This window comes from Oncorhynchus kisutch, linkage group LG5 (assembly GCF_002021735.2).
Source record: "Oncorhynchus kisutch isolate 150728-3 linkage group LG5, Okis_V2, whole genome shotgun sequence".
Classification (NCBI taxonomy): domain Eukaryota; kingdom Metazoa; phylum Chordata; class Actinopteri; order Salmoniformes; family Salmonidae; genus Oncorhynchus; species Oncorhynchus kisutch.
This window is the reverse complement of record NC_034178.2, coordinates 17,313,475-17,339,286: the sequence shown is the minus strand read 5'-3', so window position 1 is coordinate 17,339,286 and position 25,812 is coordinate 17,313,475. Positions and strand designations below refer to the sequence as shown.

At 41.5% G+C, this 25,812-nt stretch overlaps 1 protein-coding gene across 2 annotated transcripts; it reads left to right on the top strand.

The window, feature by feature from the left end:
- Positions 1–25,812, top strand: ankrd10a (ankyrin repeat domain 10a). Of its 2 annotated transcripts, none has more exons than XM_020482732.2 (6): positions 1–411; positions 5,828–5,980; positions 8,386–8,477; positions 18,621–18,865; positions 19,136–19,219; positions 25,071–25,812. In XM_020482732.2, exons 1-6 carry the CDS (start codon positions 214–216, stop codon positions 25,535–25,537), a joined length of 1,239 nt encoding a protein of 412 aa, XP_020338321.1. In that variant the 5' UTR covers positions 1–213; the 3' UTR covers positions 25,538–25,812. The 2 variants fall into 2 exon arrangements, with proteins under 2 accessions (XP_020338321.1, XP_020338320.1); XM_020482731.2 differs by having other exon boundaries at positions 25,068–25,812.

Here is a 25,812-nt window from a genome sequence, read left to right as displayed (position 1 = left end):
GGTTTTGATAGAACCAAGCAGCCAAGAAAAAACAGTCCGTGTTTTGCGATTCGCGCCAAGTTGAAAGCGCGAGCTCTCATCTCTTCCTTTCCTTTGTGTATCACTTGTGCATGTTCATGTAGGGGCGTGCGAAGCGGGTTAAATTCTTGGCGACTAAGGCAACTTGATACGGCTACTTTTCTCCCAAACATCTGTACACACTGTATCGCAACCATGTCCGTCAGCGTAGAGTCTGGATTTTCAAACGACGAGGTGCTGAACATTCGTTACCCTCTCCACCGGGCTTGCAGGGATGGAGACGTTGTTGCTTTGTGTTCGCTTCTTCAGTGCACCACAAACCAAGCAGACCTCATCACGGAAGACTCCGTCTATGGCTGGAGTCCCATTCATTGGGCAGCACATTTTGGAAAGGTAGCTTGCAAACATTCTAAAACTAATAGAGATAGATTATTCATATTGTCACATTGTTAGCAGGCGTAAATCTAGTAAGAAATGCTATTTTCGAAAGAACTGACATAGTTAGATTTTCCGATTTGTGATGCTAATCCGATACATTGATACAAATATACATACCATTTATTTAAGTATCTAAAACGTTACAATGTAGCAAGCTGTCTAGCTGAACAGCGATTTACGTAATTTGTCTCAACACTCATAATGTTTTCTAATATTTTCTCATTGTTCATCTCCATAATGTGAAATCAAATGTTATCACCTAATGTCGTGAAACGTGCGTGCGTTCACACCTGAAAGCAAAGATTGTGTGAATCGACATTGATTGTCCTAATAGTGCATTCGGGCTGCTGTTGAAGCCTAGTTGTCAGTATTTCAGTTGGGCCATAGCGCTAACGTTAGTCTTCCCGAGAAAGTAGCTAGTCTTCCCTTCCTGTCAGTTTATTTCAGGAAATGTCCAATATTTTATAAAGAACTGCATCGTTTTCTATTGGCTGTGCATGGGCCAATGGCAAACAACCCGCCAACAATATCTACAGTTGAAACAACTTGCACGTACCTGCTCTGCATACTGTGCTGTGCTCATGGAACAACCATTTTCTCAAAAGTCTTGCATGACTGCGGCATTGCTTTATTCAAACTTTGTTTTACAAGTATATCCCATAAAAACATTACGTAACCCCCCCCCCCCCCCCAATATCTTTCAAACTTTTGACTTGTTTAATTGAAATGTACTGACAGGCTCCCAACTGAGAGCACTGGTACTCACAACTTTAAGAAGTTAAGAACGCAACATTACATTTAGGAGCACCAGATTTGTATTTGTATCGGTTGAGATATAGCCTATATGAATTCTAGCTACATCTGGAGCACATACTGTGCCCAAGAAAAACAATATTTAACTGTGTAAAAGCTACATTTTTAAAAATTAAACAGTAATGTGTAATATGAGGTTTCATATTTCATGTAAAATCACAATTTTTCTATTGCAATACATTCTAGAACATTTACACGGTGTCTTTAAGAAGTCAAGTTTCTGATGACAACATGCTAGATCTCCTGAAGAAGCTTTTCCTTTCTTTTTGTGCCCCCCAAATGTAGGGATATACTGGTAATGTTACCAGGTTGTTAGCTAGCTAATGAGGTAACAAACATGACTGAACAATGTGTAAAACACATGGTTAAACTTGCCAGCAATTAGCTTTAGAACAACCTGTGACATGGTTTATGAATAAAGGGGGTTGTTTTTCTGGCCGGGTTACCCCCGTGGGAAGAATTTGAGCCGGGTGAAATGTGATTGCATTTGTTTTAGAACCGGGCTGCCTGCTGGGGGTGAGCCAGGTGCCATGCTCTGGCCTATGGTGTCTGCTCAAAACAAAAGGGAATTATTACAGTGGTTTCAAAATACTTAAATGATACTTAAGTAGTTTTTGGGGGTATCTGTACTCTACTATTTATATTTAACAACTAACTTCTACATTCCTAAAGAAAATAAGGTATTTTACTCCATACATTTTCCCTGACACCCAAAAGTACTTATTACATTTTGAATGCTTAGCAGGACATGAATGCTCTAATTTGTTAAACTTATCTATAGATCATCCCTGGTCTAACCTACTGAATCTGATCTGGCGGACTCACTAAACACACATGCTTAGTTTGTAAATTATGTTGGCTTGTGCCCCTGGCTATCCGCAAAAAAAATAAAAATAAGGTGTCGTCTGGTTTGCTTAATATGAGGAACTTAAAATGTATACTTTTATTTCTGACAAAGTATATTTTCACAATTACTTTTAGACTTTTACTCAAGTAGTATTTTACTGGGTGACATAATTGAGTAATTTTCTAATTAAGTTCTCTTTACTTTGACTCAACTATGATGATTGGGTGCTTTTTCCACCACTGCGTAATTAAGTGATGAGTAGGATTCTGTTTTCATATGGAAAAGTGATTCATTTTGAAAAAACCGCTGTATCGCCCATTTCAATGACAACTAGTTTTGAGGTTTCAAACATTTATTTAATGGACAATAGATGCATGTTTATGGACGATGCACCATGCTGCCTTGTTGACAATATGACCGAGCGGTGCAGATTTCTGTTTGATTTGTGAATGGCGCTCCTCCCTCCCTGCTTTCGCTCAGTGACGTGACGGGCCATTGCTTGGTTCAACCTGGGCCAGCGTAATAGAGCTCACTCAATATAAAATGCATGCCCACAATCCTCGACAGGAAGAAAAAAAACATTGCGCTGGTGATATGGGTCAGATCTTTTTAAAGGGATGGTTCGGGATTTTGGCAAGGAGGGCATTTATCTACTTTCCCAGAGTCAGATGAACTTGTAGCTACCATTTTTATGTCTGTTTCCAGTATGAAGGAAGGTAGAGGTCATTTTGTGAGCATTGGCTAGTGCAATGCCTGGAAGTCTCTGCTAGCATGCAAAACTACCTCTAACTTCCTTCATACTGGACATGGAGACAAATGGTATCCACAAGGTCATCGGACTCTGAGGAAGTAAAGGGCCTAATTGACAAAATCCTTGAAGTACAGTGCCTTGGGAAAGTATTCAGACCCCTTGACTTTTTCCACATTTTGTTATGTTAGCCTTATTCTGAAATTGATTAAATTGAATTTGACTCATTCTACACATAATACACCATAATGACAAAGCGTAAACAGATGAAAAAAATATGTTTTCCCAATCTATTAAACATAAATACCTTAAATAAGTATTCCGACCCTTTGCTAGGAGACTTGAAATTGAGCTCAGGTGCATACTGTTTCCATTGATCACCCTTGATGTTTCTACAACTTGATTGGAGTCCACCTGTGCTAAATTAAATTAATTGGACATGATTTGGACAGGCACACACCTGTCTATATAAGGTCCCACAGTTGACAGTGCATGTCGAAGGAATTGTCACAGGACAGGATTGTGTCGAGGCACAGATCTGGGGAAGGGTACCAAAACATTTCTGCAGCATTGAAGATCTCCAAGAATACAGTGGCCTCCATCATTCTTAAATGGAAGAAATTTGGAAACACCAACACTCTTCCTAGAGAAGGCCGCCCGGCCAAACTGAGCAATCGGAGGAGGGCTTTGCTCAGGGAGGTGACCAAGAACCCGATGGTCACTGACAGAGCTCCAGAGTTCCTCTGTGGAGATGGTTGTCTTTCTGGAAGGTACTCATCTCTGCAGCACTCCACCAATCAGGCCTTTATGGTAGAGTGGCCAGATGGAAGCCACTCCTCAGTAAAAGGCACATGACAGCCTGCTTGGAGTTTGCCAAAAGGAACCTAAAGACACTCAGACCATGAGAAACAAGATTATCTGGTGTGATGAAACCAAGATTGATCTCTTTGGCCTGAATGCCAAGTGTCACAGCTGGAGGAAACCTGGCACAATCCATTCAGTGAAGCATGGTCGTGGCAGCCCCATGCTGTCGTGTTGTTTTTCACCGGCAGAGACTGGGAAACTAGTCAGGATCAAGTGAAAGCTGAACAGAGCAATGTACAGAGAGATCCTTGATGAAAACCTGCTCCAGAGTGAAGGTTCATCTTCCAACAGAACTAGGACCCTGAGCACACAGCCAAGACAACGCAGGAGTGGCTTTGGGACATGTCTCTGAATGTCCTTGAGTGCCCCAGCCAGAGCCTGGACTTGAATCCAATTGAACATCTCTGGAGAGACTTGAAAATAGCTGTGCAGCGCCGCTTCCCATCCAACCTGACAGAGTTTGAGAGGATCTGCAGAGAAGAATGGGAGAAACTCTCCAAATACAGGTGTGCCAAGCTTGTAGCGTCATACCCAAGAAGACTCGAGGCTGTAATTGCTGCCAAAGGTGCTTCAAAGTACTGAACACTTATGTAAATGTGAGGTTTCTGTTTTTTAATTTTAATAAATTAGCGAACATTTCGAAAACTGGTTTTACCTCGTCATTATGGGGTGTTGTGTGTCGATTGATAGAACAATTTAATCAATTTTAGAATAAGGCTGTAACAATGTGGGAAAAGTCAAGGGATCTGAATTCTTTCCGAATACATTATGTATATTTTGTCGCATATGCAACCAAATTGGTCACTAGAGCTCTGTGTGTGTCACTGGCAAGGTTCCCCTGAGTGAGGTGGTTTGGAGAAAGTTCCACAGATGTTGGAGAAGGAATAGGGCAGAAGAGGAAAGGAATGAGGCAGTTATTAGTTACTATTGTGCCCTAAGCCGAAACAACAAATTAAACCGCAGCGTTCTCTGCCCCATGTCCACAGCATGGCCATCCGAACTATCGTATCTGCATTTTATCTTAATCATATCGGCACTTCTCAATCTAGAGATGCACGTTTGACAGGAGGGAGAGAGATTGTTTAGTTAAGCCAGTCAGGCATACACATTTTGAACAGCTGCTTGGATCATGTTTTTAAACTACATGTACTGTATTTACCAAGCCCTGTCTTGAAGTGGGACTTCAGTAGAATATCAACTATGACTCATGGCCTGGTCTTTGTTGCAGAGCTATTAGGCTACAGGTCCTCCCAGACAACATTATTTGATATGGTGGGGTTAAAGTGTCTTTGTTTGCCAGGAAAACTGCAGTGTGTCCCGCCAAAACTGCTTAGGCTGGGTGTGCCCACTCTTCCCACACAGAGGCTGGCCTGAACATAAGTCAGTGGGAGTTGAAGCCCCTATACTGTGACCATATATGGGCTTAGGTGTCCTCTTCGGTACAAGAAGCTCAATACAGGGGGAAAAAAAGGAGACCAACAAGATTAGGGTTGGGATAATGCCAGTATCGCGATACTCATTACTATCGCGGCAAGGAAACAAAACACGTAGTGTATTGAACTGCTTTAGGAAAACAGCCCTAATGTTGGAAACAAACAATTTATGTTGTCATCCAGAGTCACATTTTCCAAGCTATACGCACACTATTTGACATACAGCAGGTTTTTAAAGGACTGAATCAATCAAATGTATTTATAAAGCCCTTCTTACATCAGCTGATGTCACAAAGTGCTGTACAGAAACCCAGCCTAAAACCCCAAACCGCAAGCAATGTAGATGTAAAAGCACGGAAGAGTTTGCTCTACGTGTTGTCATTTTTTGGCATGAAAACAATATTGCGATACTGGTATTGTCCAGGCCCTAATAAAGATGCCACTGGTTGGTTAGTGTGCCTTTGGGGTTTACCTCAAACACATTTTCTTTGCTGTGGTTTGGTTTCTGTAATGACAGAGCTTTGAATACAACAGTCTGTAGTGATAATCCCACTGTGATTTGCGTAATGGCTGTGTGTCTTGTCAATCATTAACTCTGCTCTCAACAGAAAAGCTTTTGTGATTGGTCAACTACAGTATGTTGACTCACTCTCACTTTCTTTACAGTTGGAGTGTGTAATGTGCCTGGTGCAGGTGGGCTGCAAGGTGAACGCCATGACGACGAGGTTTGCCCAGACCCCCGCACACATCGCGGCTTTTGGAGGCCACCCAGAGTGTGTGCTGTGGCTGTTGCAGGCAGGGGCCGACATCAACAGACAGGTGGGTCTCAGTCTTACAGGTTACAAGACAATGGCACTTATGACTGGATAGACCAAATAACAAGACAGACTACAAGTACTTTCCCTGTTTGCAAAAGTGAGTCAAACCTATGTCGTCTATCTTTGCCATGCGGCCCATGTAGGCCAGAATTATTCTACTATCTAGGGATCAGGCTTTCTGGGAGACAGAGCTATAGTTCATGCTGTGTGTCGATTTATCTGAGACTGTCTCTTCATGTCACACCAGACTGTTTGACTAGAGACTATGTATGGCCTCGGAGTCACAGCATAGAGCCAACAGGCAGGCAGCCGTGTCATGACCACAGCTCAAATAGGGTCTGCCCCGGCCTGCCGGTGCTACTGTTTGTCTGTGACTACTTTTTTTTTTTTAAGCACCTAAAGGAAGCAGCCAGGGAAGCTCTGCTCGGGAATTCAGATTAGGAGGTCATGATTGCATAACACTCTACTGCTTCATCCTTTCCACCTGGCTCTCTCCACTGTGACATTTAGAGGTTTTATGGGTCAAGTTCAGCAGTCTGATCCAATGTAATGGGGGTAAGTAGGAGAAGATTGTGATGCCTCAGAGCTATGGGGGAGCATAGCTACACTGGCCTGCAACAAACATACACACATAAATAAATAGTAGGGATGTGCATCGTTCCCTTTTAAGACGATTTGATACGCTTCTGGATACATGGCTCCGAAACGATTCAGGAATGGTAAGTTTTAGTTTGAAACGATTCGGTACGATTCCGTTTACTGCGATATGATTCGATGCACTAATATTTGTTACATAAACGCATTCATTTTCCATTCGATGTATACTGAATATACCAAACATTAGGAAAACCTTCCTACTATTGAGTTGTACACCCTCCCCCCTCTCTTTGCCCTCAGAACAGCCTCAACACATCAGGGCATCGACTCTACAGGGTGTCGAAAGCTGGCCCATGTTGTCTCCAAAGCTTCCCACAGTTGTGTCAAGTTGGCTGGATGTCCTTTGGGAGGTGGACCATTTTTGATACACACAGGAACCTGTTGAGTGTGAAAAACCCAGCAAGTGAATCCTGTCCTAGTTAAGAAATGATCAACTTTACCCTGTGTATCTAAAAATGACCATACACCCTGATTGTTTGAAGCAAAACTACCAGAACTATTGGTGAACCTATAAAACAATATAACAATTAAAATAAAAACTATTGTAAGCCCCCCTGTTCAGCAGGTATAGCCAGCTGAGGGTTGTCTCCAGTAGCTTACTTTTATTATGCTAAAACAATTTCACAGCGCATAGACAACAACCACCTAGCAAATTACATAGGGTGTCACTCAACTAATAAAGCCTAATATCTAGCCATTTTTGTGTTTGAATGTTGAAGGTGCCACCCAGATGTGCAAGATCAGGAACAGGCCATGTACTTCACATTGGATAGCTCGCTAAGCTGGGCACAGTTTGACTAGGCTAATGACATTCCCTGGGGTTGTTCGGTATGCAAAATGACTTGTAGATCAATGACTGTCAACACAGTAACATGCTTAGTTTGGCACTGAAGGTGAAAAACGCATCAGTTGTCACAAAAGATTAGGTATTTACGGAAGGTAGAAAAAGTAATGAGCAACAGTTGTTGATTTTTGGACCACCGCAAGCTTAATTTGGATCAGTTTGGGGTCCGCCGAACCATGCAATCATATCTTAAACATTTGAATCAGGGACAGATGCATATCCGTGAATGTTACATCCCTAATACATACACACAGAGCCCCTTATCCCTTCACCATCCTTAACTGTTCACTAACAGTGAAATTGTGCAGCCTGACTTACATTCTGGCTGCATGGAGCAGAACGGGATGGTAGCTGGAGGGCGGATTTGCTGGCTAGAGTGCAATGTGTCGGTTCTCCTTGGCTCGAGGGGGTGCCGGAGAGCTGGGTGAGGAGTTCAGCGGCTGTCTCCAGTGCCCACTGTCTCTGTTGGCAGCAGACACCTTTTCACAGCCTCTCTCTGTGATTAGTCTCTCTGGAGGACTGTTGCTGCTGTGCTCAACTGTTGGAGCATGCCACACAGATAATGGCCCCTTTCAGCAGACACTTAGAGCCTTATTTATGAGTGGCCAATATCAACATAAGCGGCAGTTGGTTAATAGCCTAGTGGTTAAGAGCGTTGGTCGCTGGTTTGAATCCCTGAGACGACGAGGTGAAAAATCTGTGAATGTGCCCTTGAGCAAGGTACTTAATCCTAATTGCTCCTGTAAGTCGTCTGCTAAATTACTAAAATGTATAACAATGCCTTGTATATTGATATATTGCAAGCAATAATGTTTTTCCATTCTCCCCATTGTACTGGTTGAGAGCATGATTATGATTCTCTATCACTTTGTATAGTGATATGTTTTTGCCTTGTCTTGTTCCAGGACTATGTAGGTGAGACCCCTATCCACAAGGCAGCCCGGGCTGGTAGTATGGAGTGTGTCAACGCCCTCTTGATACAGGGTGCTAAACCGGAGTAAGTCCCCCACCTCGCTGTGCCCGTTTACACCAAACTGTACCACACAATACTTTGTTACCACAGCAACAACATTATTGTTGAAAGGGGAACTCCACCAGATGGCCTCCATTCTGCCCCCCCCCCCCCCCCCCCTCCCTTGAAGTCAAGGCAATTTAGCTGCGTGAATTTGGCACCCCGTATTGCTCAATGATTGTCTTTGTGCCACTTCTGTGCTGGGTTGTGTTGTAGAAAATGTTTGTGCCAGTAGGGTGTCTTTACAAGCATGCTTGCTCAAATTATTTTCTGAACCAAATCAGTACAAACATGGCAGAAACTAATGATAAATCTGGTCATTTCTGAGTGACCTACTTCTCTTTTTGAATGTAATCACTAATTGACACAATTGTCACAGCGCAGGTGCCAGATGGCTCTGTAATGAAAGGCCTGAACAGGCTGATGATTCGTTCGGGTTGCTTCTGCAGCAAATGGAGCTTTGTAAGGATTTGGCTGTTAGGCTGCTCCATAAGCTCATTTGCATTTCGGTGGGTGACATCCAAATCCTCTGTGTCCATAAGGTGACTCATGATAAAGCCCCTTTCCCGAGGGGTTGATGAGGAAGTTGTTTCTGTGTGATTTATTAAAAAACAGCTTAGTTGGTGATGGCAGTGCCAATTAGTCAGTTCCCAACCTTCTCAGGAATACTCTCCCTCGCTGCACTGTATCATTACCATGTGCCATCCACTTCAACCACTCCAAATTATGGTCTTGAATTCAAATCTGCCACCACAACCACACTCATACTTATTGTAGTTGACTTTTTGTCCCAGTTGTCTACTGCCGTTTGTGCGATACAAATGGCTTTTGGAGAATGTTTGTTGGTGGTGTTCCTCATCAATAAGTCTGCTGCTGTATTGGTTATTTCAATGTTTACGTTTCATTGTCTTTTATAACTCGGTAATGTTAAATAATGTACGTTTATGCTAACTGAATGCGTTTTAAAATGTCTGATGTAAATGTATACTAGAAATATACTATTTAGAGTTAATGTACTTCTCTTAGCAGGGCATAGGGCAAATGCACATTTCCTCGTGGCTTATACGGAGTCTGGATTTCTCCCTTTCCTTGCTAGTGCCATCTAATAATTATCTCACCATGTGAGGGATGTGACAACAGAACTATAGCATATATGTAGTGTTACGGAACTACAGTGGTATGTGATATCTTAACTTAACCTAGGCCTAACGCCTCGATCACACCAATCGCGTCAGTGCATTTTGGTACACCAGAAGTACATTAATTTCCAATGGAACGCTGCGTTTGCCTTGCAGCGTTGCAGTGCGTTCTGTATAGTTCCAATGTATGTGTCAAACTGTATCCGGAGACGGCTTGACAGAAATGGTAGCAGAAGGTGAATGTTGAAGTGTACGTGTTTACTTTGGCGTCTTTTGAACTTATTCAGTTGTCATGTTGAGTTTTTTTTATCTGCTTTAAACTGCATCTTATCGGATACTTTTCATTAGTGCAGATGCACGAACTTGTAGCTGGCACAAACAGTTAGGCCCTGTACTAATTTAGTATGTTTGCTGGTATTAAGGAATGCAGTGTTAAGACGGCATACCCCACCTTAAGTGTTGAGTATTTTGTAAGCTTGATAACAAGCATTGTACCTGGACACCTCGCCTAATTGATTTGACCACATTTACTGTCAAGTTTCACAGTCGAGCCCATTAGTCACAATGAAGATTTCACTTCCTTGTCATGTTTTTGTCACAATTTCATAAATCTCCACAAGGATTATTTAATCATGAAATAATTGAAAATGAGGAAATGTGCATTTGGTCCATGTTTCCTTCCAAAACTATCAATGAAAAATGATTTGTAAGAAATGTGGTACAAGTCATAATATAACTCTTAGTAGTCTGCATCTGTGTATATTTATAGCATTATGTATTGCCCATGCTTTTTCATGCCTTTGACAGCTACTAAGATCTAGTATATTAGTCCTTATGTTCGTGAAAAGTTTAGGTAAAATGTATAGTGACTAGTAAAATGAAGGAAGCTCATGTTTTGTAGACTATTTTAATTTGCAGTCACTCAAGAAGATGACATCTGAGACTGACATTATCATTAGTTCGAGATATTTTCAACCATTTTGAAAATTAAAGATCCATGGTAATTCCTTTAAAGTAACTTGAATTGGCACAATACGAGAACTTAAATCCATTATTTATTCTACATCCACCAATTTAGAATATGGCTATAAGATAAGAACTCACCATTTCTATGGCTTTCAAAAGCCTGGCAAACCTCAATGAATTTCTGTAGCAGGGATCGGTTCTAATTTTAATGGGCAATGCTTCTGTATTGACTTCCCCAGGCCAATTGAGCCAAAATACTGGATTAGCGGCTTCCATGAAAAACAGACTATTCAACTGTTTATACCTCAGAGTTGATATTGCCTCCAACTTTGGCACAATAAGAGTTGAGGTTTTAAATAATGTCTCTCAAAAGTGTGTCCTTCCTCACCACACTCAATCAGGACTGTAGTGTCTTCCAAAAGATGGAAACTTTTGATTTCTCTTGAATCCCTTATCATGACTTCAAAGATAACACGTACCAACCAAAGCCACCATGGAAAAATTATTAAGTGTTATGTCCTTGTTACACCATAATTATTCTCGTTCAAAGCCTGGAGATTAAGGCAGATTTTTACTTGTTCACAATTCATTCCACGTTGTGTCCATGGAGAGACCGTTTATATTGATCTTATTGGACATCTCTCCAAATCGTGGGTTTAAGGTTGAACTTTATAAGGAGCTTTTTTTGTGGTAGGATGACTCTGTCCTAGACCACATGATTACTCAGTTTTTCTCTTAAAATAAATCGTAATTCCAAATAGAACATTCTGAGCAGAACAAACCTTTACATTCCTTACCCAAATTACGCCATTGCATTTTTTTATAACACCCTCCTCAACCATACCTGAAAACAACATTGCTTGAACAACTATACATCTTGAAGATGTCATTATCAATAAAACATCACAATAAGGTGCAGAGGATTAGATTTGCCTGCTGGCGGGAAAGGAGACTCCAAGCTCTGCCAAAACCATTGACAACTGCGTGACGTTTTCAAGGGATTGTTAACATTTATTTAACTATTTGGTTGTAATATCATCACCTCTTGAAGAACATAGTCAGAACTACAAATTTCTGATTATTCCGTGCAAAACAATTGCTCACATTTAGCTACATCATAGTTGTACAGAAAGTAATGGCATGCTTTAAAAGATCAGTAAACATTCATTTATCATGTCCAAATATTGTTTGATTTGCTTGCAATCTATAGTGATGATGACAGTCGTCCGACTGACAACTTCACTAAGACGAGGACTTGCCAATGTCAAGCTCTTTCCAAAGCCTAATCTTAGCTAGCTACATGCCAAATGGATAGGCTACCCTTGCGAATCTGAAAATACATCATCAATTGATGTTTACTGATCATGAAAAGCATGCAGTTACTTGCTGTATAACTCTGATGGAGCTAAATGTGAGCAATTGTTTTGCATAGAATAATCAAAGGCCTCTACATTGTTCCAAATTCTTGCATATACTTTTCCGAAATCAAGTTATGTACATGCCAGTGCCTTGATCATCGGGCTGTAGGTAGCCTAGCTATTAGAGCGTTGCGCCAGTAACCGAAAAGGTTGCTAGTTCAATTCCCGAGCCGACAAGGTGAAACATATCGACGTGTCCTTGAGCAAGACACTCGGCCCTAATTGCTCCAGGGTTACAGTTGATAATGGCTGACTCTGGCTGTGACGTTATTCTCCAAGGTTATCTCAGGGGGAGTTGGGATATGCAAAAAACACATTTCAGTTCCATGCGTATAATACACACTTGTGCATATGCGAAACAGGACTAAGTACCCATCAAATGTTTATTTATATTTTATTATTAACTACCCCATGCGTTCCAATTCTTTCCATTATTTATACTGCCCGATTCACCTGGACATAGAGCAGTAATTTTTGGGGTCATTTCTTATCAATTTATTAACAATCCTCCAAGTGCCATAGTTGCTAGATTTTGACTAGACTTTTTAACTTCCATGTCTTTGCAAAAATTACTCATTAATTTAAAGATACATTTTCAAGAGAAACCAAATGCATAGTCCCGAAATTTATATATATACAGTTAAGTGACTGCTATATTATTATATTTTTCTACATCATGAGCTTTCAGGTTCTTGAATTTAGTGGGAAAGTCAGTGAAGGGGTGAAAATATAGAGATATGTTAGGACAGCAGTTCCTGCGTGGGTTTAGGTTGCTTACTTATTACAGCATAACTGATTCATTAATGTTTCCATGTTTTATGTAGGATTGTTTCACTGTTTTGAATGTTAATATATTTGATTTAGATCTTTTTGAAATCATTTGCTAAATGGCCATCTAAGAATTGATTGCAAAAAAATTGTACTGTCACTAAAAAACAAATCCCCTGCACGTTTCGATGTTTTGCAGCTATTGAATTTGAACTTGAATTTCCCAAGTAATCCCAGAAAGGGGGAGCATTCCAAATAGGCACTGCAGAATCTGCCACAAGTGCTACAGCGAACATCTTACAGTTGTGGCATTGAGTGTTCTCACTATCGCTTGGTTTCTACACACTGGCAAACTGTCAAGGTATTTCTTGCAGTGATTGGTTTTAATGCTAGGATAGCAGTCATGATAGTCATGTCTAGACCTGCATGTTTAGTTTACCTAATTGTTAATCTATTTTTTTTTTCAGATACTTGCTAACTAACCATAGGATTATTGGTCAAGCTCAGGATTTACAAATCAGAAATAGTGCAGAATGCAGTCCAATTGAGTCATTAGTATGCATTTAGCAAATTTGTTACAGGTCTTACTCTCAATGCCAGACAAGAGAAGTAAGCCTAATTTAATACCCAATCTTGAAAGGGTATAAATCCCATAGAGCCAATCAATGTCATTAGAAAAAGATCAATCCTTTTTTATAAGAAGCCTGATAAGCATCTTGTTCATTTTATAATCAGACTAAATGACAACAGTAGCCACTGGCATACATACAATGTGTACCAGGCCCAAGTCCATCATAGGACATTGTGTATACAGACTTCTCTATTAATAGCAAACACTGTTGCTATATTGGTCTGTTTTCATGGTCCCCTGGTATCCGGATGTTAGTGGTGCAAGGCAAAACAGTAGTCCTATTCTTCCCGCGCTGAAAGAAAGCCCAAGCAAACATGATCACTGGGTTTCTTTTTTAAAGTTTTTTTTTTACAAAAGACTAAATGGTGCTTTCCTATCTGATTTTTATTAGGATCTATGGATTTGTTTACAACCCACCTCCATTCAACTTGAACGCAAATAGGTGAACTGATTGGAAAATAGATGAGCAGACCATTCAAAGGTGTTGGGTTAGGGTTCTTCCTTGCAGGTTGCCTGGCATTGAGAGCGACTCTCCAGGTGACTCCCCAATACTAAGTCATGTCTGTTATTAGACAGTTAAAAAAATCTGATCATGTTTGGAAACATTTTATTTGTATATAGTGGATAGCTGGGGTATACTGGGGAAATGGCTGTATGCAAATCTGTTCGTTTTAATTTGTAATGTAATATGATTGTGCACTTGAAATTCTAACTTACAACTAATTGCATTTTGCTGTTTATTTTACTACATTATTTGAGCTTGTTATACAAGTGATGAGGAATAAAGTAGAGCTTAGGCCTATGTTGCATTTGTCTGAATTCATAAATGATCAATCTCCATAAGTAGTAGTAATGACCAAATTTATGTCAAAGGACCTGTAGGGCCTATTTCAACGAACATTGGTCAGCGCACTAATACAAGATTATCTCCTGCACAGCTGATCTCAATTACAACCATCATTGGCCACTGATTTTACTACTCCCTAAAGTAGATGCCAAGGTTATTTTAGTCCTGATCGCTGCCAACATTAAGACTTTCGCCCTCTGGTTATTGTCATCGGGAAAAATTCATCCTAAAAGCGATTTATCAATTTGACAATCATTCCGTACAACTGAAATATTCCGTACAACTGAAATCTGCTGTGGTAATTTACCCTACATACTAATGGAAAACAAATTTTGGTGCTCTCATGTACATTTTTCATTTCCAATTTATGTAATCCAGTAATTACAATTTGACTTTGCAAACTATAATAACTTCTTATCAAGACTGGGGGGGGGGGGAATATCCCTGCACTGTGCATATTTGAAATATGTAACTAAATCAAGTCAATCATGATGAGTTACATATCTTAATTTATCAAATTAAAATGGTCAAAAGTTATTTCAAATGTCACACATTATTTAGCAATTTTAAGATGAAACGTTTGAAGTCTACTACTACTTCTATATTCTTAAGTATTTTACATTCATCAGGCCCATGGTTTCCGATGCTCCTGATAGGTCATTATTTCGTTGATGGGTGGGAATAGAGAACCTGGACAACAAAAGAGCAGCTAAATCACTAGTTTATTCTTGTTGGTTTTTCGTTGCAATCAAGCTCATTTTTGCACGCATATGCAGTGTGCTTGTAATCGTCTGGTAGTATAGTTTTGAGAAGAGAGAAATACGCGCTAACACAGGGCTCAATGTAAAGTCCCTCGTCTTTGTTGCAATGCACCCAAAATTCTGTTTCGACATTAATATAGGCTGCCATAATGAGCAACCCTGTACAATTGACTGGTGCTGCAGTGTTAGGAGACAGTTTTTTTTAACATTCCCTAATTTCAATGTAATTTCAGAAGCTATCGCCAGCAGGAGAATTTCCCTGACAGAACCAATGTTCTGCCCACAGCCCTCTGAGTGCCAAACCTTCTGATGCCAAACAAGTTTGATATTTACCACCTGTGGAAAATACAGTGCATTCTGAAAGTATTCAGACCCCTTGTTACATGCTTATTCTAAAATGGATGAAAATATATCAATCTACACACAGTACACCATAATGACAAAGCAAAAATAGGTTTATAGACATTTTTGCAAATGTATTAAAAATAAACTGATTACATTTACATAAGAATTCTACCCCTTTACTCAGTATTTTGTTGAAGCACCTTTTGCAGCGATTACAGCCTCGAGTCATCTTGGGTATGATGCTGCAAGCTTGGCACAACTGTATTTGGGGAGTTTCTCCCATTCTTCTCTGCAGATTCTCTCAAGCTCTGTCCGGTTGGATGGGGAGCATCGCTGCACATCTATTTTCAGGTCTCTCCAGAGATGATAGATTGAGTTCAAGTTTGGGTTCTGGCTGGGCCACTCAAGGACATTCAGAGACTTGTCACGAACCCACTGCTGCATTCTCTTGGCTGTCTGCTTAAGGTTGTTGTCCTGTTGGAAGGTGCACCTTCGCCCCAGTCTGAGGTACTGAGCACTCTAGAGTAGTTTTTCATTAAGGATCTCTGTATATTGCGCCATTCATCTTTCCCTCGATCCTGACTAGCTTCTCAGTCCCCGTCGTTGAAAAAAATCCCCACAGCTTGATTCTGCCACCACGCTTCACCGTAGGGATGGTGCCAGGTTTCCTCCAGACATGACGCTTGGTATTCAGGCCAAAGAATTCCATCTTGGTTTCATCAGACCAGATAATCTTGTTTCTTATGGTCGGAGAGTCTTTTAGGTGCCTTTTGGCAAACTCCAAGGGGGCTGTCATGTGCCTTTTACTGAGGAGTGGCTTCTGTCTTGCCACTCTACCATAAAGGACTGATTGGTGGAGTGCTTCAGAGGTGGTTGCCCTTCTGGAAGGTTCTCCCATCTCCATAGAGGAACTCTGGAGCTCTGTCAGTGACCATCAGGTTCTTGGTCACCTCCCTAACCAAGACCCTTCTTCCCAGATTGCTCAGTTTGGCTGGGCAGACAGCTCTGGGAGAGTCTTTGTGGTTCCAAACTTCTTCCATTTAAGAATGATGGAGGGCACTGTGTTCATGGACCTTCAATGCTGCAGAAATGTGCTCTGACATGCACTGTTCACTGTGTGACCTTATATAGACAGGTGTGCTTTTCCAAATCCTGTCAAATCAATTGAATTTACCACATGTGGACTCCAATCAAGTTGTAGAAACATCAAGTACGATCAATGGAAACAGGATGCACCTGAGCGCAATTTTCGAGTATCCTAGCAAAGGGTCTGAATACTTAAGTAAACAAAGTATTTGTTTTATTTGTAATTCATTTAAACAAATTCTGAAACTGCTTTTGCTTTGTTATTATAGGTTGTGTGTAGATTGAGGAAAAATCGATTTAATCATTTTAGAATACGGCTGTGACGTAACAAAATGTGGAATAAGTCAAGGGGTCTGAATATTTTCCAGAATGCACTGTATATTGTAATGTTTTTGGCTACCTCTTTTAAATATGAGGTAGATGGGGCCAAAGGAACTGACAGTTTAGGTCAGGTGGAAAATGTTCTCTAAACATTTTGTTTACACTGAAACCAAGTAGGGCTGGGAATTGCCAGGGATCTCATAAGACGATATTATCACGATACTTAGGTGCCGATATGATATGTATTGTAATTCTCATGATTCTGTATGTATTGCAATATGATACTGTGATTATAAAAAAATATATATATTATTTATTGCGATTCCAAAATGATTGCTCACCATATGTCTGCTGCAGAGGAACGGGAGAGCTTTGAATTTATTTTGATCAGTCCCACAAATAAACGTGCTGATAACAAATTGGCTTTCTTCAATGAATAGTATTGGGAGGCCCATCATACAAGTGAGTTACGAGACTAATTAAAGGGTTTTGTTCATTCATGAATTCAGACCAGGATTAGCTCACACTGCAGTGGGAGATGGTCAGGTCTAAGGTGAGGATGCTACAATCCATGTTGATGCTGTGTCCATTCCAAACGGTCACTTGGCCAACATGCCTTTCCTGTGTGTCTCAGGCTGTGTTTACACAGGCATCTCAATTATGGGAATAAAATCTGTATTGGGCTGCTTGTGTTAACACAGCCTTACTACTTTCACATTATTCATTTAGGGTGAAGGAATATAGTTCCTTAACTTCAATTAAACATTATTTTGGTCTCTTCTCTGTTCCTGCTTAGACATTCTGAATATCTAACCTTCTTGTTAGCTATGAATATGGACTGAACTTCTAGGCCTATTCAATGCCTGAAATACCATTTTTGACGCAGATCTACATTCCGGCAGGGCCTTTCACTTGAACATTCTCCTGTCCATATCCAGAAAGCTTGACGATCTTGGCTTCTCTAATGTCTATAATGAAGGGACACCACACCGGGTCTTCACTTTCTCGATGGATCCCACTCTTACTTCCTCTGCAAATTATCATATTTTTCCATCATCAACCACATGAAGATCTGGACTTCGTGGAGCTTGTTGACATGGCATCCTCTTGGAAAGACTATTTGAACATAAGTTATTGGTAGGGCCCAGAGAAATGTTGACTTCTATTTTAACTGGTAGTTTAGTCAACCAGCACCAATAGGTAGCCTACATTCTCAAGTCTGTTCTTAAAAGGCTAGTTTTCTTACGTGTGTTAACTCTTCTTACCATGGAGTCAATGAATGATTAATTGCAACAACTGAGTATTGTAGTGAGTTTCAAAGCAGAGAAATGCTACATCTTTGAATCCTTATATCCTGACATTTTACGCAGTCTACCTTGCTATCCAGAAAATATGTAAACGGAACACTTTTTTTACCAATTGGTTTCAGCACAAGGTTTTTTCACAATTATATATTTTTGGGACTGCATTCTCTAAAAACTCACTTTTGGGTTACTTTTTAGTTGAAGCTCTGGTCCTCTTCTGTCTGGACCTACTCTATCCACTGAACTACTACGAAAAGTCAAATTATTTCCTGGATTGTCACGTTTAATGCAACCCATAGATGGACATTAATCATCTCTTACTGCAGTGTTGGTTTCTACCATCCTTCGTCTATTTTTGTTTTGTTATTTCAGGATAAGATATGGGTCAGTTTCAGTGTAACTGAGTCAGTGCAATAAAATGTAGAATGATAGCAGAAGTAGAGCAGACAGGGTTGGATATAGAGGGGGCTGTGTGACTTGTCTTGTACGTGCTTGCTTTAGCTTGGGGAAGTTCCTAACTTTGGTCCCATCTCACCGGGCAGCTTAAGGAACGCTAATGGCTTGACGGCGGCAGACCTGGCCCACGCCCAGGGCTTCTGGGAGTGCGCCCAGCTGCTCTCCAACGCTCAAAACCACCTCAACCAGCTCAATGGTTTCCACTCCAACGGTGCGCTAAACGGCCACCGCTCTCTCAGCCAAAGCCAGGGTCTCCTCAATGGGCTGGCCAATAGAAAGAGGCTTCTGGACGGTGTGGAGCCCAATCACATCAAGAAGGCCAGAACAGACGGTAGGGGACTATCTAGTCTGTTGCAGGGCCTGAGAAATGTTCAAATGTGTGTATTTATCTTTGCCAATGTGCTGATTCGATATGAATCAGTTGGACTATCTTTCTAGCTCTTACAAAAATGTAATTGCCTGGCAAGTCAGTGGGCATGAAAGTCTGAACGGCAACTCTTATAGATACCATATGAGAACAAAATTTGATCTGTAGACATTCTTATAGTAGGTCCTTAACTATGTCTTATTCCGCTCTGTCTGTCTGTCCGTCGTCCCTCAGGTGTGGACCTGCCCAAGTGGATGCAGCATGGCTGCGGGGAGGAGCTGGAGACCATGTATATGGAGTCTGCAGACCCTGTCTCAGGTGGGACTGGCCCCTCCACAGCCCTGAAAGAGCTGGATATCTCTACTGTGGTCTCCATGCAGATTCTATGCCGCTGCACTAACTCCTGCACCTATTTGTAGTGGCCTTACACATGATTCAGAGTGTGAAACTGGCTTATGTATAAGCTAGGTTGTTATCATCTTGACTTTAATATCTTGTCAAGATCAAGGCATCTGAAAATGTTCAATGGTTCAGAAATGTATTAAGCTTCTAGTAATGTTAACTTTCATTATCCCTGAGCAGCTCATCCTACACCTTCTGCATTTCTGGCACATTCATGTTCATGATGTACGAATGCACACAAATCCAGACATGCATATTTTATGCATGGAATCCATTAATGCATTTTCCCATTCCGTGTGTACCCAAATGTCCTTTCCTTACTGTTCAGTTTGAAATATTTCCCTTGTTCTTGATAGGCCTCCACAATATGGTAGTTGTGTGAATGAACCTCATCAAATTACATTTGTTTTTCACAAGTCTGTCATCTGCAATTTGGTTATGCCCTAGTCGAATCCTGTGTAGAAAATATGACTATATCCACATCCCTGTGTACCATTTATGCTTTGGCAACAACCAAATGGCAGAATCGCTACCAGGACTGAAACTATAAGGCTTTAATGAATGTGTTCTGTAGATTTAAGGTTTTCTTGAAAGATGGTGTTTATGAAGTACATTTTGAATGATTACATGGTATAAGTGTTATTCCAAGTTTGCCCCCTCCATATTCCCTTCTGTCAATACTGAGGTTATTATAGTAAACAAAATAGTTTTTCCAATTTTTGTTAAAATAATGAACATTTAGTTTAAGTATTTTTCTATCATTTACTTGGATAACAAATTAAAATAACCATTGCTGTGCCACTTGGAGGACAGTCTAAAGCACTGCTGCGGTGCACAATTAGGCCTAGCGTTGTCTGGGTTAGGGAAGGGTTTGGCTGGGGGGGGCTTTACTTGGCTCATTGCACTCTATCGACTCCTTGTGGCGGGCCGGCCGCCTGCAGGCTTGACTTCAGTCGTCAGTTGAATGGTGTTTTCTCTGACTCATTGGTGCAGCTGGCTTCCGGGTTAAGAAGCACATTTCGACAAATCATGTTTCAGAGCGCGCATGACTTAGTTTTCTGAATCTGGTGGAGAAATGCTGCCAGTAGATGGCAATGTTTCAAATAGGTCTAGTTTGTGCATCACTATCACAACCTAACGGGGAAGAAATCTGAGGGTGAGCAATGGTGGCAGCAAAAGGTAAAGCGCTGTATGGGATTGTTTTGAGTACATTGCTGGAAAGGACCATTTTATTATAGTGTCAGCAGTGTGTATGGAACAGAGGTAAAAGGGAAGTCCAAACCAATCTCAAAGTTAATCTGAACAGTGCCCACAAAGAATCATACAAACAATTTCAGGCTAAAGACCAGGTGAGACAGCCAGAAGCTACAAGTAGCTGCACGGCAACGTTAGGACAACCAACTAGCAGTTTGAATGAAAAGAGCAGAAACATGGAAACCTCATTCAAATCTGTAAAAAAAAAAAAAAAATGAAAGCAACACTGGTTAATTTATTCTTCCAGTCTGGCAAGTCCACAAGACTGTGTGATGAACCAGCCCTCAGACAATTCAACCAAATACCCCACTGGGCATACATTGGTTGAATCAATGTCGAATTGACGTCTTTGTCCATTGGGACTTGATCCCAAAATGTATAACTCCTGCCTCTGCTAGAGTAAATGTGTTGATTGCTTTGCAAATGGATACAGCAACACAAAGTTAAGGACATTCTAAAAGAGGCATGAAAATCAACCCTGTGTGTTGACTGCTGGAGCAAGAAAAGACTGACTGCTTCACCCATCCAACAAGACACCACGTGTTGCTCAGCCTCTTGGATTTAACATCCACACACCGGAGTGGTAATTGACTGCACATTGGACGTATAGGACAGAGAAGAGCCTACTTGTAACTGGCAACGGGACGAACATGGCTATCACGCTTTCCAAACAGGCAAGAGAATACCCATGAACAAGAACCCCCAGAGCTGGCCATGACTATAAACGGCGTGGCAGAAATGTTTGAATCAGACACCGATTATCCTTTTAAATCCAAGTCACATTAAGTTCCTTTAAACATTGCCAAACCTTCAGCTTGTATTACTGCCCCCAGTGGCAAGATGTGAAAATCTCCAAAAAACAACAAAAGGCCAACAACACATACAGTGGGGATGAGAGAGGCCTGTAATTTTCATCATAGGTACACTTCAACTATGACAGACAAAATGAGGGAAAAAATCCAGAAAATCACATTGTAGGATTTTTAATGAATTTATTTGCAAATTATGGTGGAAAATAAGTATTTGGTCACCTACAAACAAGCAAGATTTCTGGCTCTCACAGACCTGTAACTTCTTCTTTAAGAGGCTCCTCTGTCCTCCACTTGTTACCTGTATTAATGGCACTTTGCTTGAACTTGTTATCAGTATAAAAGACACCTGTCCACAACCTCAAACAGTCACACTCCAAACTCCACTATGGCCAAGACCAAAGAGCTGACACCAGAAACAAAATTGTAGACCTGCACCAGGCTGGGAAGACGGAATCTGCAATAGGTAAGCAGCTTGGTTTGAAGAAATCAACTGTGGGAGCAATTATTAGGAAATGGAAGACATACAAGACCACTGATAATCTCCCTCGATCTGGTGCTCCACGCAAGATCTCACCCCGTGGGGTCAAAATTATCACAAGAACGGTGAGCAAAAATCCCAGAACCACACGGAGGGACCTAGTGAATGACCTGCAGAGAGCTGGGACCAAAGTAACAAAGCCTACCATCAGCAAGGGCATTGAAGATGAAACGTGGCTGGGTCTTTCAGCATGACAATGATCCCAAACACACCACCCGTGCAACGAAGGAGTGGCTTCGTAAGAAGCATTTCAAGGTCCTGGATTTGCCTAGCCAGTCTCCAGATCTCACCCCCATAGAAAATCTTTGGAGGGAGTTGAAAGTCCGTGTTGCCCAGCAACAGCCCCAAAACATCACTGCTCTAGAGGAGATCTGCATGGAGGAATGGGCCAAAATACCAGCAACAGTGTGTGAAAACCTTGTGAAGACTTACAGAAAATGTTTGACCTCTGTCATTGCCAACAAAGGGTATATAACAAAGTATTGAGAATATTTTGTTTTTGACCAAATACTTATTTTCCACCATAATTTGCTAATAAATTCATTAAAAATCCTACAATGTGATTTTCTGGATTTATTTTCCTCATTTTGTCTGTCATAGTTGTGTACCTATGATGAAAATTACAGGCCTCTCTCATCTTTTTAAGTGGGAGAACTTGCACAATTGGTGGCTAACTAAATACTTTTTTGCCCCACTGTAAATGACTCCTAGCTTCCCACACATGGGCTACTTTCTGTCCATAACACAAACTAAATCATATTGGAAAAAATAGACTAGACTTAGTTTTATAAAATCATAACTGAATTTCAAATAAAATTTGAAGAACTAATAGAAACTAATACAAAATCACAACTACACTGCTCAAAAAAATAAAGGGAACACTAAAATAACACATCCTAGATCTGAATGAATGAAATATTCTTATTAAATACTTTTTTCTTTACATAGTTGAATGTGCTGACAACAAAATCACACAAATTATCAATGGAAATCAAATTTATCAACCCATGGCGGTCTGGATTTGGAGTGACACTCAAAATTATGTCCTTAAAACAAGTCAAAATGAGGCTCAGTAGTGTGTGTGGCCTCCGTGCCTGTATGAACTCCCTACAACGCCTGGGCATGCTCCTGATGAGGTGGCGAATGGTCTCCTGAGGGATCTCCTCCCAGACCTGGACTAAAGCATCCGCCAACTCCTGGACAGTCTGTGGTGCAACGTGGTGTTGGTGGATGGAGCGAGACATGATGTCCCAGATGTGCTCAATTTTATTCAGGTCTGGGGAACGGGTGGGCCAGTCCATAGCATAACTGCTGACACTCCAGCCACATGAGGTCTAGCATTGTCTTGTATTAGGAGGAACCCAGGGCCAACCACACTAGCATATGGTCTCACAAGGGGTCTGGGGATCTCATCTCGGTACCTAATGGCAGTCAGGCTACCTCTGGCGAGCACATGGAGGGCTGTGCGTTCCCCCCCAAAGAAATGCCACCCCACACCATGACTGACCCACCGCCAAACCGGTCATGCTGGAGGATGTTGCAGGCAGCAGAACGTTCTCCACGGCGTCTCCAGACTGTCACGTGCTCAGTGTGAACCTGCTTTCATCTGTGAAGAGCACAGGGCGCCAGTAGCGAATTTGCCAATCTTGGTGTTCTCTGGCAAATGCCAAACGTCCTGCACGGTGTTTGGCTGTAAGCACAACCCCCACCTGTGGACGTCGGGCCCTCATACCACCCTCATGGAGTCTGTTTCTGACCGTTTGAGCAGACACATGCACATTTGTGGCCTGTTGGAGGTCATTTTGCAGGGCTCTGGCAGTGCTCCTCCTGCTCCTCCTTGCACAAAGGCAGAGGTAGCGGACCTGCTGCTGGGTTGTTGCCCTCCTACGGCCTCCTCCACGTCTCCTGATGTACTGGCCTGTCTCCTGGTAGCGCCTCCATGCTCTGGACACTACACTGACAGACAAAGCAAACCTTCTTGCCACAGCTCGCATTGATGTTCCATCCTGGATGAGCTGCACTACATGAGCCACTTGTGTGGGTTGTAGACTCCGTCTCATGCTACCACTAGAGTGAAAGTACCGGCAGCATTCAAAAGTGACCAAAACATCAGCCAGGAAGCATAGGAACTGAGAAGTGGTCTATGGTTGCCACCTGCAGAACCACTCCTTTATTGGGGGTGTCTTGCTAATTGCCTATTTCCACCTGTTGTCTATTCCATTTGCACAACAGCATGTGAAATGTATTGTCAGTGTTGCTTCCTAAGTGGACAGTTTGATTTCACAGAAGTGTGATTGACTTGGAGTTACATTATGTTGTTTAAGTGTTCCCTTTATTTTTTTGAGCAGTGTATAATAGCATTGTCCCATACCCTGTTTGATCTAAAGAAAATTAAGAGAATGAGATCCAAGCTGGTGCTTTGGTTTAACTCCTTGTAAATCCTTTGTTTAAGAGCCAAAGGGTAGACTTCTTACTCCCCTGACTGATTCAAAATTTCAAAGGGAAGCGATGAGAAATTAACTTGTTTGTACTATATAATTGGCCAGTTGTGGTTTAATCAGTTCAATGAAACATAATATATTTGTGCTGTGCCACTGTATTTGATAAACCTCAGCAAATAATACATTTTCAATTTTATTTGCATGGTATGGTAGTGATTAATCTGACAGTATCTTTCAACTGTACGTTATAGAAATAATGACCAATGTTTATAGTACACCTAGATTTTTTTCTGATTCTGACAGTTGTATTAATGTTTTGTTAGTGTAAGTACAAAATCAAGTTTGGCCAGGGGTATGTATTTCTGGTACATTGTCATGTGTTTGAAAGGCACATTGATAGAGAATGTATACTCGAAAGTAATATTTTTATTAACCTTTTTGATGACCTTGACGTGATGAAATTTAATAGGCATTTATTTACATTGAAATCATCTGTCTAGGGTAAAGTAATTGTCTGGGCCATATTCAATGGTTTATTTTTGTAAAAGTATCATGAGAATCGGACAAGGATGTGTTTGCAAAACAAAATCAAGTTGCTTACCTCGTATTTATGTGTTTGGAGAGTTGCTACCAAATCCTGTTCATTAACCTGCCAAGTGTGTTCTTTCTATGTGCCATCCAACATTTGAATATGACTAGTCATGTCTTTTTTTCAACAGCAGATGACCCCAAAGCCACCACAGGTCAGACGAACGACAACAATGGGCCACAGAACGGTGCCATCTCCACCAATGGCCACATGCCAAAACACCTAAGTGGGGACAACCCTGCTGTGCTGTCAACTGGCTTCTCCACGTCATGGGGACTGCCGGCCTTGGCTACTTCCACTGAAAACAGTCTGTCGTCATCACGGCTAGCTAATCAGGAGGCGGAGGAGACCCGGCGGCATTCAGCCCACGAGATGTGCGGTTCGCTACACCTGACGGGAAGCCCCAGCAGCTGCGTGTCCCACCGACCCTCCTGGGAGGCCATGGCCAGCGACCTGGGAGACACCCTGCACTATGGACATTACCATGGCTTTGGGGACACGGCAGAGGACCTGGCTGAAGAGCACAGCAACGCGGTATGTGTGGAGCAGTGTTACGACCAGGCCGTGCTCAGTGACATGCACCTCTACCACGGATCCTAAATTGGGGGAGGCTGGCCCTTCCCAAGTAAGTAGTCAGTCTATCTACCTACCCCAGCGGTGACACAACTTTGCATAGAGCCGCTAGCCTGCCTTAAAATCCAATGGTTACCATAACATCATTGTTGCACTGGGGATGGAGTAGAGAGAGACACTTTGGCCCATCTACCAAAGGGAACAAGTACAGTTGAAGTCGGAAGTTTACATACACCTTAGCCAAATACATTTAAACTCAGTTTTTCACAATTCCTGACATTTAATCCTAGTAAAAATGACCT

What these genes read in the sequence shown, in the direction of transcription:
- ankrd10a (XM_020482731.2), top strand. Translation starts at nt 214, where the DNA reads ATGTCCGTCAGCGTAGAGTCTGGATTTTCAAACGACGAGGTGCTGAAC. An exon ending in GGGCAGCACATTTTGGAAAG is followed by an intron (nt 412 to 5,827) that starts GTAGCTTGCAAA and finishes CTTTCTTTACAG; the next exon opens with TTGGAGTGTGTAATGTGCCT. An exon ending in ATACAGGGTGCTAAACCGGA is followed by an intron (nt 8,478 to 18,620) that starts GTAAGTCCCCCA and finishes CTCACCGGGCAG; the next exon opens with CTTAAGGAACGCTAATGGCT.